Source organism: Athene noctua, chromosome 26 (genome assembly GCF_965140245.1).
Source record: "Athene noctua chromosome 26, bAthNoc1.hap1.1, whole genome shotgun sequence".
Taxonomy (NCBI): Eukaryota; Metazoa; Chordata; class Aves; order Strigiformes; family Strigidae; genus Athene; species Athene noctua.
This window is the reverse complement of record NC_134062.1, coordinates 7,940,898-7,953,515: the sequence shown is the minus strand read 5'-3', so window position 1 is coordinate 7,953,515 and position 12,618 is coordinate 7,940,898. Positions and strand designations below refer to the sequence as shown.

Here is a 12,618-nt window from a genome sequence, read left to right as displayed (position 1 = left end):
GCACCCGGTTCCATCAAGCCACATCCATATGTAAACACCTCTGTCTTTGTTAACCAATTTATGTGTGAGTGTCCGTTGACACCTGCTTTCCCCCACATTGACTCCTCCCTTCTGGGTGTGATTCGAGCAATATTGACCCACAGTAGAAAATTGGATTGGCCATGTTCCACTATCATCCCGGGTGGTGTTATCAGTTTCACTATATTTGCTTACAATTTGTGCTGGAGTGAGGGGTGCAGAAACCCATGGCCAGCTTGATAATCCTAGACATCCTCCACAGACCCAACAGTGACTTAGATTAAAGGTTTGGCTTACAGCTTTTGCTAACAAAACAAATTCATTATCCTCAAGGGGGTCATACGGGTTGCGGGGAGGTGGGAGAATTGGCTTCCCTTCACTCTTATAGGTAAATCCCCAAAATAATATAACAAAAATTAACATACACATCCTAACCAAATTACACTAAAATCTGTGTCTGCTTCACTTCTTCTGTGGGTGCGTCTGAGTCGCCTGTTTCCTCAAATTTGCTTCTCGGGTTAGAAAGAGGGAACAATCCATCTAGTGTGAATCTTGTGAGTTTTTCCACAGGCATCTGTGACCTTCCAGGTGTATTTATTAAGAGGTGTGTCCAACACCAGTGGCACTTTGCCCACTGTGGGGAGTTCAACCAAGACAGGTTGTCCTGGGAAATGGGATGGATTGCTGGCGTGGTCAGGACTGTGTGGGGCTGGCATGATTGCTGGAGGTTTAGGACAGAATGCTGTGATCTTTGGGCATCCATTTACCCCCCAGCGACTGTTGATGCTGGTCACTGCATCCCACACCCGCTCAGCCCATCCTGGCTTATGCGGTTTGAGGAAGTGTTTTAGTAGACCATTTGTTCTTTCCACAATTTCATTCGCTTGGGGGTAATACGGAGTATGAAACACCTACAAAATTCCTTCCTGAGCTGCCCACTCTCGGACCACTTTGGCTGTGAAATGTGAGCTGTTATCTGATTGGATCGGCTGTGGTTTGGGGACAATTCCAAACCATTCTTTCAGAGCTTTTACTGTGTTTTCTCCTGTTGCCTTAGCACATGCTTTAGCTTGCACTAGCCCAGACACTATCTCTACACCTACCAGTATATAGTACTTTCCTTCTGACTTTTGAAAGGGACCGATGCAATCGATCTGCCAGGCCTCCCATAGGCTTTTCCCTCTCTCGAATGCAGGGGATCGCCCCCAGCAGGTGTCTGTCCAGGCAGATGCGGCATTGCTCACAGGAAGATACACAAGTTTTACATTCTTCCCTGGCCACCCTCGGGCTTGTGCCTCACAATAGAGGTCCTTAACTCCTGAACGTTTCAGTTTTGTGTGTAACCATCCTAACAGACTTTCCCAATTTTCTGCTATCTGGGTGCTTTGTAGGGCAGCTAGCCGGGCTAGTTCATCCACCTCGGCGTTCCATCGGTTCACTGGGGTATCATCCTGCTGATGAGATGCTACCCATGCTACTGCAAGTTTCCCTTGTCTGGCAATGGTAAGGATATCCTACCATTTTTCCTTTTACCATACAGGTATTCTATTGACCTCCCACCCTTTTTGTTCTCAGAACGGAAGCCATTCAGCGCAACCTTTGAACACAGCAGAAGAGTCAGTATAGATATAGACAGAAGAAGCAGTCTGAGCCTTGCGTTGGAAAACGCTCCACACAGTTCTCCTACTTGTGCGCTACCTTCTCCTTCGGTAATGATCTGTTCCTTGGTGTCTACCCGAAGTGCCACAGCTTGGTATTTCCAGATTTTTCCCTCTCGCTTTGACGAGGCATCCATAAACCAGACATTTTGCAATTGTCCAGAAAATGGAGAATCTACTTGTATTACAGACCAAAGCTCGGGTGTTTCCCTACTCGGGTCTACCTCATCCTGTATATTTAACACTTCTGTGGCTCCTTCAGTTACAGAAAAGATTTCACAGTAGTGTTCTATTTGTGCATACCATTTTTGCACAGAGGCTCTCTGGGCCCCCCTGTCAGGGGGTTGAGTTCCTGCCCAAACTGCTTTGATCACTTTAAACGGGCCTCTGAGGACTATAGGTTGTTGCCGGATGGTGTGTTCGGCTTATCTCAGAGCTAGACTAACTACAAATAGACCCTTTTCCCAAGTTGTGTACCTTTTTTCAGCATCTTTAAAGCTACTAGAATAAAAACCAGTGGGCCTAACCAGCCCGTCTGAGTCCTTTTGCCACAAATGGATGCAGAGTCCAGTCTTGGCGAACTCCCATTCAATTTGAACCAGATCTGTTGGGTGAATTGGACCCAGGGCTTGATAGGCAGTCACTTCAAACACCAAGAACTGTAAAGCCTCATCATGGACCTGAGTCCGTTCCCACTGACCTCTCTTTCTCAGTAAGTCATACAAGGGCCTAGCGATAATTGAAAAGTCAGGAATGTGTTTCCTTCAAAACACAAACAACCCTGGTGCATGCTGCAAGTCTTTCTTTGACTCTGATTGAGAGAGGAGAGAGTATCCGGTGGGATACAAGTCATCCCTCCCTTCCACCAGATTCCTAAAAATTTCACCTCACTTGAAGGGATCTGTATTTTCTCAGGTGGAATTGTCAGCCCTATACTTTCTAGATGGGTGATGATGTCCTTCTGAGTTTCTCTAACTTCTCTACCTGGCTCCCTCCTATGAGTACATCATCTATATATTGATAAATCTTCACCTCTGATTTTCTGGGGATCGTTTCCAGCTCTTGCACTAGAGCATGGTGAGCTAGTGTGGGGGAGTGCTTGTATCCCTGAGGAAGTCCTGTAGAGGTGTTCTGTGTCCTTCCCAGGTGAAGGCAAAGCGATCCTGGTCCTCAGGTTGTAAAGGGACCATTAAAAACCACATATTTGACACCAATTGTTGCCATGACGGGGTGGGATTGTTCCTGAATGCTATCAGTTCAGCAGTGGTTGGTCCAGCAGCTGATAGTGGCATTGAGTCTGTTGTCAAACTCCATTTGCCGTTTGGTTTTTGGACCAGCTGTGCTGGAGAGTTGAAGGGGGGGGTGAGTGGAAACTACAACCCCTTGCTTTTTCAAATCTCCCAGAACTGGTGTAAGTTCCTCCCTCGCTCCTAGAGGCAATGGGTAGGGTTTAACGTTTGTCAGTTTGGGGGTTGGTGCCGCTTGCAATAAACACACCTCAGTGCCTGATGTTCCAGCCTGGTCTGGGAGACACCAAAAGACCACGAGTTCCCCGGGGTGTCCCGCCACTGCCTACCCTTCAGAACTTCTATGCCTGAGAGATTCATCGGGGAAGATCCTGTGGCCACCACGGTATTAACGGGGTTTTCCTCTCCTGGTAACCACAGTGTCACCAGAGTCAGAGGCACTGGCTGGGGTTTCCCATTTAGGACAATTAGTTTCTAGATGGAGCGGAGAGTCCTCATTGTTCTGCTTCGGTAATTTGTGCCCCAGCATCAGTCAGAAATGTTACCCCTGGGGGTAACAACAACCTTAATATCATAATTAATTAATAACCCCAGTAATTAATTAATCCTCGACATTTGTTGGGGTGTGGCTGGGATGGCTGGGGGGGTGGTTTGAACCCGCGGGGGGGGCACTGCTTGGGGCTGGGACACCCTCTCTGTGGGGTGGGGTGGGACGAGACCACGCCCCCTTCGTTATGCTCCGCCTCCTTTACTATGCCCCGCCCCCACCTGCGGGGCGGGGCCCCCCTTCCCGGTTCCCCCCCCGGCCCCGGCACCTGCTGCGGCGGCGGCTCCGGCCATGGTCGCGCTGCCGCGGGCCGCGCTGGCTCTGGCGGCGCTGCTGGGTGAGCCCCGGGGCACCGGGGGGGCGCGGGGTGGGGGGGGCCCGAGAGCAGCGGGCAGGGCGCTGGGGAGCGGCGGGGGCACCGGGAGGGATGCGCGGGAACGGGGGGGCACCGGGCAGGGCACGGGGGGAGCGGGGGGGCGCCCGGCAAGAGCCGGGGGAGCGTCGGGGGACAGCGGGCAGGACGGGGGATACCGGAGGGGCATTGGACAGGACTTGGGGGTACCGGGGGGGCACCGGTCAGCACTTCGGGGTACCGTGCAGGATGGGGGGGTCCCAAGGGGGGCACCCGGCAAGACGCGCGGGAGCTTTCGGGGGGCACCGAGCAGGACGGGGCGGTACCGGGAGGTCACCGGGCAGGGCTTGGAGCTGTCGGGGGGCATCCAGCAGGATGCGCGGGCGCCGGGGACCGGCGGGTAGGACCCTGGGGAGCTGTAGGGGGGCACCAGACAGGATCTAGGGATATTTTTTGGGGGGTGGGGGGGGTGTCACAGCACCCACCGGCCGCTCTCTGTGCCCCCAGCTCCCCCACTCCAGCAGGTAGGTGGGGGGTGTGGGGGCCCAATCCACACCTGTCCCCTCTTCGGGGTGCACCGAGAGGGGAAAATCTGGGTCCCCGGGGAAAAGACGCTTTGTTCCTCGGAGCTGCCGAGCCCACCAGCACCCCCAAACCAAAAGCCACTCCGGGAAGAGGAGGATGGGCACACCCCAGGGATCCCGGGGTGCTGGGGTTGATAATTCACCCCCCTGCCTGGCATCAGGCAGATAAAAAAATCAATTTTTTTTCTTTATCCCGTGATAAAAACCTGCCACCTCCCTTGTTTACTGGTGCTTTAAGGCCACCCCAGCTGGTTTTGGAGTGACGGGTCTTGACCCCTTTCCATGGGGTTTTCCCCTTCTTCCCCACCCTAATTTTCTACCCGGTTTGATTTTTTTCTGGTTTGATTTTTTTCTGGCAACGCCACAGTTGCTCCGAAGGGAAACGTCCTTTGGCGTTCCCGGCGAAGGAGAGGCCTTTGGGGAGAGGAAATGGCCCCAAAAACAATGGCAGCAGCATTTCCTCCCCGGCGGGATGCTGGGTGGGGGTCCCCGCTCCCAGAGCCACTGGGATTTTCTCCTTGAAGGTTTTTTTCCATGATAAAAATTAATTAAAGGGTGTTGGGATGAGGCACAGGGGTCACTTCGATCTTACAGCCCACCAGCATCCTCTTCCACCACATCCTGCATCCCAACGGCGTGAATTGCCACGGGCTCGTGATGGAGCCCCCTAAAAAAATTTACATCCGAGTCCTGGGATGTGACACTTTAGAGACCAAGAGTACCAAAATGCAGCAAAAAAATGGTTTTGAGCCCAAAATTCGTGGTTTGCCTTTACATTTGCTTTCAACCATCCCGTCCCCACCCTGTGGGGTCCATACGGGATCGTGACGGGGAAAAGCAAAATGAGGGGTGATGTTTGGCATTTCCACCCCCATTTCCATCCCATTTCCACCCCCCCATTTCCATCCCATTTCCATCCCATTTGCACCCCCATTCCTACCTCATTTCCATCTCCATTTCCATCCCCATTTCTGCCCCATTCCTGCCCCATTTCCACCTCAAATCTTATCCCCATCCCATCACCACCGCCTTCTCCCACATCAGGGGTTAAAGCGTGTTTCTATCTATAGCAAAGTCACGTATTATTACTATTATTTTATTTATTTTTTTTTTTTTCCCAAATTTGGTCTCTCCGGAGGATACGGCGCTTTCTGCCCCCCCACCCCAGGGTCGTGAGAAAAGCCGCTGTGGATTTTCCCAACGGACGCTGCTCCACAGCCCGGCATCTCCTATCTGCCCGTTTATAAATAGTCAAAGTTAAAAGAAGGAAAAAAAAAAAAATACCCCCCCAATATGTATATAAAAAAAAAAAAAAACGTGAGGCTGTGTCGCATGTCGCATCGCTGAGATGCTCCTTGACCTTTTTCCGAGGTTTTTTTTGAAGGATCGTTTTTCCGGCTGGATTCCCGCTGTGTATTTTAAATCCCAGGCTTGGTCTCTTGGGATTTAATTTGGGTCTGGGTTTCACATGGCTCCAGTGCCTTAATCCTATCGAGCGGGGTCATCAAACCCCAGCCGCCTCCAGCCTTTAATTCCCCATACGGTTAATAGCTTATAGGGTCAGGCGGGGGGAGGATATGCTGGGTTTTGGGGGGTTCAGGCTGTGCCTTGAGCTGGGAAGCCTCTTTTTTGGGGTGAAATGATGTGATTTTTAGATGAGGATGGGGTGTTTAGCATAGGCGCAGCGATTGAGGTTGCGGTAGGTGCGCAAGGATTTAAAGGTATTTTTTTCCATAGGGGAAAAAATGGAAAGTTATTTGGAAAGGTGGATTGAAAGGGGTTTTTTTTCCAATGGGAAAAAATCGAAAGTTATTCGGAAAGGTCAATTTAAAGGTTTTTTTTTCCATGGGGAAAAAATTGGAAAGGTATTTTTAAAAGTAAACGTAAAGGTATTTTTTCCATAGGGAAAAAATCCTGGCAGATGGGCTGGAGCAGGGGGAAAACACCCGGGCAGGTGCTTAGCTCAGGGCGGCTGGAGAAAAATCAAGGTTTTTCAGCCCAAATAGCAGCTGGGAGGTCCCGAGTTCCGCCCCCCCCCCCCCCCCCCCCCCCCCCCCGCCGATATGTGTATGAGCGCCGGAAGCGGCTTAATTTTTTCGATCTGGTTAAAGCATTAGAGGATTTGAAGCGGCGAGGTGGCTAAAGCTGGAGCCGATGCCAGAGTTCGGTCCCATGCCCGCAGCTCAAGCAGCGACACTCCCAGCCCTTTTTAGGGTCAAATTTGTCCCAGATGAGGAATTTTGGGTGAATTCTGCAAGAAAATAGAGGATTTAGGTGAGTGAGCATCCTCCAGATCCAGATCCGTCCACCCACCTCTCCCCGATGTGCTGGAGGGGGGATGATGGAGGCGTGATCTCCTGTCGCCATGGCTTTAAGGATGACAGAGCAAAGCTGCAGCATCAAAGCACTATTAACATAGTCACCATTAGGTTTCAGAGTTAACACCCCCCAGGGAGAGCATGAGGAGCCTGGCCTGCAGCGGGTGTGGGTTGGTTTGCCACAGTTGAAACACAGGGGGCTGTTTTCATGCCTCAGGGTATGACGGGAAGCCCCCGGCCGGTGCCGGAGCATCTTTTCACCCTCCTGAGCCTGGATTTCCCACAGCACCCTTTGGCCCATCACCTTTTTTGTGCCCCAGCAGTGATGCTGGTGGAGGAGCCGAGCTGAAAAACCTGGATTTTCCCAGCTTTTGGGATGCACAGAGGTTTAGAAGCTGTAGCATCATTTAATGATCGTTTGCATCATTAATGAACATTATTATGATATTATTAGTAGTACTATTGCTATTATTATTATAACTATTACCATTATTCTTATAAAAATATAATTATATTCATAATCATTATATAACGTATATTATATATTCTCTCTTTTATTATAGAAATGACAATATAATTATTATATGTCATATATTTTCTTATAGATTGTCTAAATTTAATACAATTATATTTATAATGGTGGAGGAGCCGTGCTGAAAAAACAGCTGTTGGGGATGCACGGAGGTTTAGGAGCTGTGGTGTCATTTAATAATGCCGTCTGCATAATTAATGAACTATATTATTATTATTAACATTAGCTTAATTATTCTATCATTATTATCATAATCATTATTACGATCATCACTATTATCATTATTATGATCACTATTGTCACTATCAAATCCCCATATTATTACTATTTTATGAAAATATGTTTATAATTACTATATAATATATTATCTAATATCTATTTTATTATAGAAATTACAATATCATTATTGGATACCTTATATTTTCTTACATACTATCTAAATTTAATACAGTTGCCTTCATAATGACAAATAATTCCAATATAATTACCATTATTTTTCCACTCTGTATTTTATTCCACACAATAGCTCAAAATAATTAATAATAGTACTAATACCAATTAGTTTGCCCACGATATGATTCACGGGCAGGCTCCCCGCTGCCATCTCCATCACCCAGCAGCATTTTTTTTCCCCCTTCGCCAGGACTTAAGGGTTTATGTTCTTAGCCCGGGTGAGCTATTTTTAAGCATCCTTACCAGACCGGGGCTGATTTCTCCCAGTTTTTCACCAGAGAATGGATTTATTTATTTTTTTTTTTATTTTTTTCCTTTCCTTAATTCCTGGGAAGACTTATCGGCCGGAGCAGAGTTTCCTGCCCGGAGCTGGAAGGCTCCGTCCGGAAACCGCGCCGATGCCTTGCCGGGAGGGGGGGATGAACGGATGCGGGCACGAGGCTAAGAATACCCCCCCCGAGCCTTTAGTTCCTCCTCCCACCCTGGAAAAAATCAAATTAAAACCTCTGAGTTCATAGGGAAGAGGGTGAGGCCGTTGGATCTGAATCCTTCAGAATTGGGTTTTTTTTCCCCCAAATCCCAGGTAGCAGCAAGGATTCGGGGTGATGGGGCAGCACCGTCCCTTCCCCCCTGCATCCCGATCTGGAGCGGTCCTGGGGCGCTGGCAGGACTGGGGCCAACCGGGGACACAGATCGATGGGCGGGATGCAGGGATGGAGCCACCGGGATGCAGGTCCTCGGTGGTGTTCCCCCGGGGGAAAAAAAAACAAAACAAAAACAAAAACAAAAAAAAAAAAAAAAAAAAAAACACAAACAAAAAACCAACACAACAAAACCAAACCAAACCCCGGCACAAAACCTGACCTCGCCTGAGCTGATTAATTTTCTGGCTGAGCCTTCTGGGCAAAGCTGGGGAATAATCTTCCCCCGGGAGCCAAACATCCCTCTCCAGCCCGGTACCGCCTGTATCCCGCTGCTTTCTCCCAGTGGGATTCTGCTGGGACGCCGGGGACGTGGGGATGGGATGGGGGTGTCAAGAAAGGGCACCCATGAATGATCCCAGCTGAGTGCTGGCAGCGAAAAGGGGATGCTGGGGAGGGCTCGAGAGGTGTCTGTGGGTGCTCCCCCCCCCCAGTAAATCCCAGGGAGTGGAGGATCTGGTGCAGCAGCGTGGGGGAGGGCTGGGGGTACCCCTACCCTGGGCTAAAACGGGGTGTCCAGGCACTGGAGCCCCTCAGGGAGAGGCAGTGGTTGCTGGGTTGGGGGGGATATTCAGCCGGAGGTTCTCCCAGCCCAGGCAGGGGGAAATGGGGATGGGAGGGAACGGCATTGTCCGGCATCCTCCGGAGCAGCCATAAAACCCTTCCCGTGGGGGAGAAGGAGGAAGAACGCCTCCCCGGCCCAGCCGCCCGGCGATAACCTGGGATTGTTGGGTTTCCCCTTGGGAAGAAGGAGGTTTTTCCAACAATCGGTGGGTTTTTACAGAAAAGCAGCACCTGGGGTTGAGTCACGTCCCGTTTTCTTCCCTCTCTGGCCGCGGGCAGGCGTCTCCTCGGCGGTGCTGGAGGTGCACGTGGGGACGGGGTCGGTCTTCTCCGTGGAAGGGCAGCAAGCGGTGCTGCCCGCCTGGTACACCAGCCACTCCCAGAAGAAGCCCTATGTCACCTGGCTGCTGGACAAGGAAGATGCTGGCCCCTTCCAGGTGAGCGGTGGGGAGGGGCTGCGGTGGGGGAGGGAGGGCGACGAGCCAGGAGGTGGCGGTGGCGGGGGCTGCTCGTGGTGCCCACTGTGGGGTGGTGGCTGTGATGGGGAGGTGGCCACCACGGGGGGAACCTCCTGGTACCTGCAATAGGGAGGGGGCCATGGTGGTGCGATGCTCCTGGTGCCCACCATGGGGAGGTGGCCATGATGGGGGGAAGCTCCTGGTGCCCACCATGGGGAGATGCCCTCAATGGGAAGGTGCTCATGGTGCCCATGATGGGGAGGTGCCCGCGGTGGGGGGCTGCTCATTGGTGCCCATGATGAGGCAGTGCTCATGATGGGGTGAAGCTCGTGGTGCCCACCATGGGGAGGTGCCCATGACGGGGAGATGCCCACGATGGGGTGAAGCTCATGGTGGCCACAATGGGGAAGTGCCCACGATGGGGGAAAGCTCAGGTAGCCCACCATGTGGAGACACCCACCGTGGGGAGATGCCCACAATGGGGAGGTGCCCACAGTACTTATGATGGGTCGATGCCCGTGATGGAGACATACCCATGGTGCCTGCAATGGGGAGCTGCTTGTGGTGCCCACCATGGGGCGGTGCCCACCATGGGGCGGTGCCCGTGGTGCCCATGATAAGATGAAGCTCACGGTGCCCACCATGGGGCGGTGCCCACCATGGACTCAAGCTCGTGGTGCCCATGATGTGGACGTGCCTTTGTTGGCGGGATGCTCATGATGAGGTCATGCCTGTGGTGGAGCCTGCAAGGGGGAGGTGCTTGTGGTGTCCATGATGGGGAGATGCCCAAGATGGGGAGATGGCCATGGTAGGGAGGTGCTTATGGTGTCTACGATGGGGAGATGCCTGCACTGGGGGATGAGCATGGTGCCCATGATCAGGAGATGCCCACGATGGGGAGATGCCCTCAGTAGGAGGATGCTCATGGAACCCACAACGGGGAGATGCCGCTGGTTCCCGCGCTGTGTTTGCTGGGGGCAGATGAGGATGGAGGGAGCTTCCGCAGTGACGGCCACTCCACAAAATTTAGGACACCGTCCAGAGGTGACCAAGCGGACGTTTTCCCCCATGCAGATCCTGACCTACATGGATGGGGTGATGAAGGTGGAGGAGACGGAGCTGAAGCCCCGCGTGAGCTTCCTGTACCCCATCCTCACCCACAACATCTCGCTGTTCATCAACGCCACCCGGGAGCGCGACTCGGGCCAGTACATGTGCACCGTCAATGTGGTGGACGACGCCACCAGCACGGGCAAGAACATTGGCGTCATCAACCTCACCGTGCTGGGTAAGGCTCCGCCGGTCACCCCGGCTCCTCCCACACCCCACCCCATGGTGTCCCCTCGGGACTAACGTCAGTGCCTGCAGTGCCGCCGGCCCCCCCCGCCTGCCACCTGCACGGTGACCCTGCTGTGGGAGCCAACGTCACCTTGAGCTGTGCCTCCGAGAAGGGGAAGCCCTCGCCCACCTACCAGTGGCAGCGCACGGACCCCACCCTGCAAGTCTTCTTCCCCCCTGCCCAGGGTAAGGTGGCACCAGGGTGGGGAATTGGGGAGCAGGGAGGGGGCTGGAAAATCCTGGGAGGCTCCGTCTGTGGGGCGCTTTCGGCTTCGTCCCCTTAACTCTGCCCATTCCTGTCCTTGCTGCCTGAGCAGGCAGGGGACTGTCCCCTTAACTCCACCTGCACAAGAAGGTGGGGGGGAATTGGGGGCGGGTGGCCGCCGGGCAGCACCCAAATTTCTCACCCGCAGACCGGGCCAGGGGCACCCTCAAGCTGACCAACCTCTCCCTTGACTTGTCGGGCGTCTACGTCTGCGTGGCCGAAAACCGAGTGGGTTCAGCTGAGTGCAGCATCGTCCTGGAGGTGCACTCAAGTGAGTACGTGTCCGCAGGGCTGGGGCAGGGCTGGGGAGGACACACACACGGTCCCTGTGGTGTCCCCTGGTCCCCGTGGTGTCCCCTGGGGGGATAAGGGGGGTATTGACCTTCTCCCTGCTGCCTCTCTGTCTCTCTCCGGCAGCTAGCACCAAAGCCGTCATTGCCGGTGCTGTGTTGGGTTCCCTGGGTGCCCTCGCCACCGTTGTCTTCTTTGCCCGCCATGTGGTCGGCTACCGGAGGAAAAAACGTGACAGCCAGGAAGAAGCAGCCAACGAGATCAAGTGAGGCGCCCCTCCCACAGAGGAGGTTTAAATTGTCATCAGTAGGCTTCAGGGTTAACGGGGGGAGGAGGAGGTTTCCATCTCTGGCCAGTCATCACTAGGCTTCAGAGTTAACAGATGGGGTGGGGAGGTTTCCATCTCTGGCCAGTCATCACTAGGTTTCAGAGTCAACAAGTGCATTTTCTGTCTCTGTTTTCCCCCCGTCCCCTCTTGCCCCCCTGCTTTGGGGTTGAGGAGCTCTGCAGAACCTCGGGGTCCCTGTCGCTGTTTTAGGGGGTGGGTGGGGGGCGGATGCCGGGGGTGGGCCTCGCGGGGCTTGCTGGTGCCGATCTCTCCGACGTTGTCCCCCCCTGGCAGGGAAGACGCCGTGGCCCCCAAGACTCCCTCGTGGGCCCGGAGCCCGGCTGCGGACACCATCTCCAAAACCAGCACCTTGTCCTCCATCGCCGGCCCCCGGGAGAGACCCTACGGGGCCAAACCCCCCTCCGACACCGCCTCCATCCTCACCACCACCGGCAGCTACCGGGGACCCCCCCCGCCCCGCCGAGGGGCGCACACCCCCACCCTCTCCCCCGCCCCTGCCGTTAATGGGGCCCCCCAACGCCGCCAGGACCCCCCGGGGGGGTCGTTGCCCCCTTCCAGCCTGGCACGGGCGGGCGCCGTCCCCGTCATGGTGCCGGCGCAGAGCCGAGCCGGCTCCTTGGTGTGACCCCCCCGCTAAAAAAAAAAAGGGGTGCAGGTATCCAGCACAACCTTCCCCCCCCATTTTCTGGGGGTGGTTTTTTCCCTTTTTGTTATTTTTTTCTTGTTTGTTTTTCTAAAAGACGCCTCAAGCAGCTGGACTCATCATGGGGGTTTTTTAATGGCTCCCTGGTTTTGGGGGGGCTCCCCGGGTTTGGGGGGGACCGAGTCTCCCCGTAAATATAACACCCCAAAATAGTCCCGGCCCCACCCAAGGGGGGTGTGTCCTCTTTTTTTTTTTTTTTATTTTATATATATATATATCTCAGTTGAAATGGGGGCTTTT

The 12,618-nt window shown here is 53.6% G+C and overlaps 1 protein-coding gene across 1 annotated transcript; it reads left to right on the top strand.

Annotated features, from left to right (window-relative positions):
* Positions 1-3,691: 3,691 nt before the first annotated feature.
* Positions 3,692-12,591, top strand: ESAM (endothelial cell adhesion molecule). The gene is made up of 7 exons (XM_074927239.1): positions 3,692-3,807; positions 9,254-9,411; positions 10,507-10,720; positions 10,801-10,956; positions 11,184-11,306; positions 11,453-11,591; positions 11,949-12,591. Exons 1-7 carry the CDS (start codon positions 3,762-3,764, stop codon positions 12,298-12,300), a joined length of 1,188 nt encoding a protein of 395 aa, XP_074783340.1. The 5' UTR covers positions 3,692-3,761; the 3' UTR covers positions 12,301-12,591.
* Positions 12,592-12,618: the final 27 nt, after the last annotated feature.

Bases quoted from the DNA above. Each gene is read 5' to 3' on its own strand.
- ESAM (XM_074927239.1), top strand. From the start codon at position 3,762: ATGGTCGCGCTGCCGCGGGCCGCGCTGGCTCTGGCGGCGCTGCTGG. The intron at 10,721-10,800 runs GTAAGGCTCCGC...CAGTGCCTGCAG, and splicing joins CATCAACCTCACCGTGCTGG to TGCCGCCGGCCCCCCCCGCC. The intron at 11,307-11,452 runs GTGAGTACGTGT...TCTCTCCGGCAG, and splicing joins CGTCCTGGAGGTGCACTCAA to CTAGCACCAAAGCCGTCATT.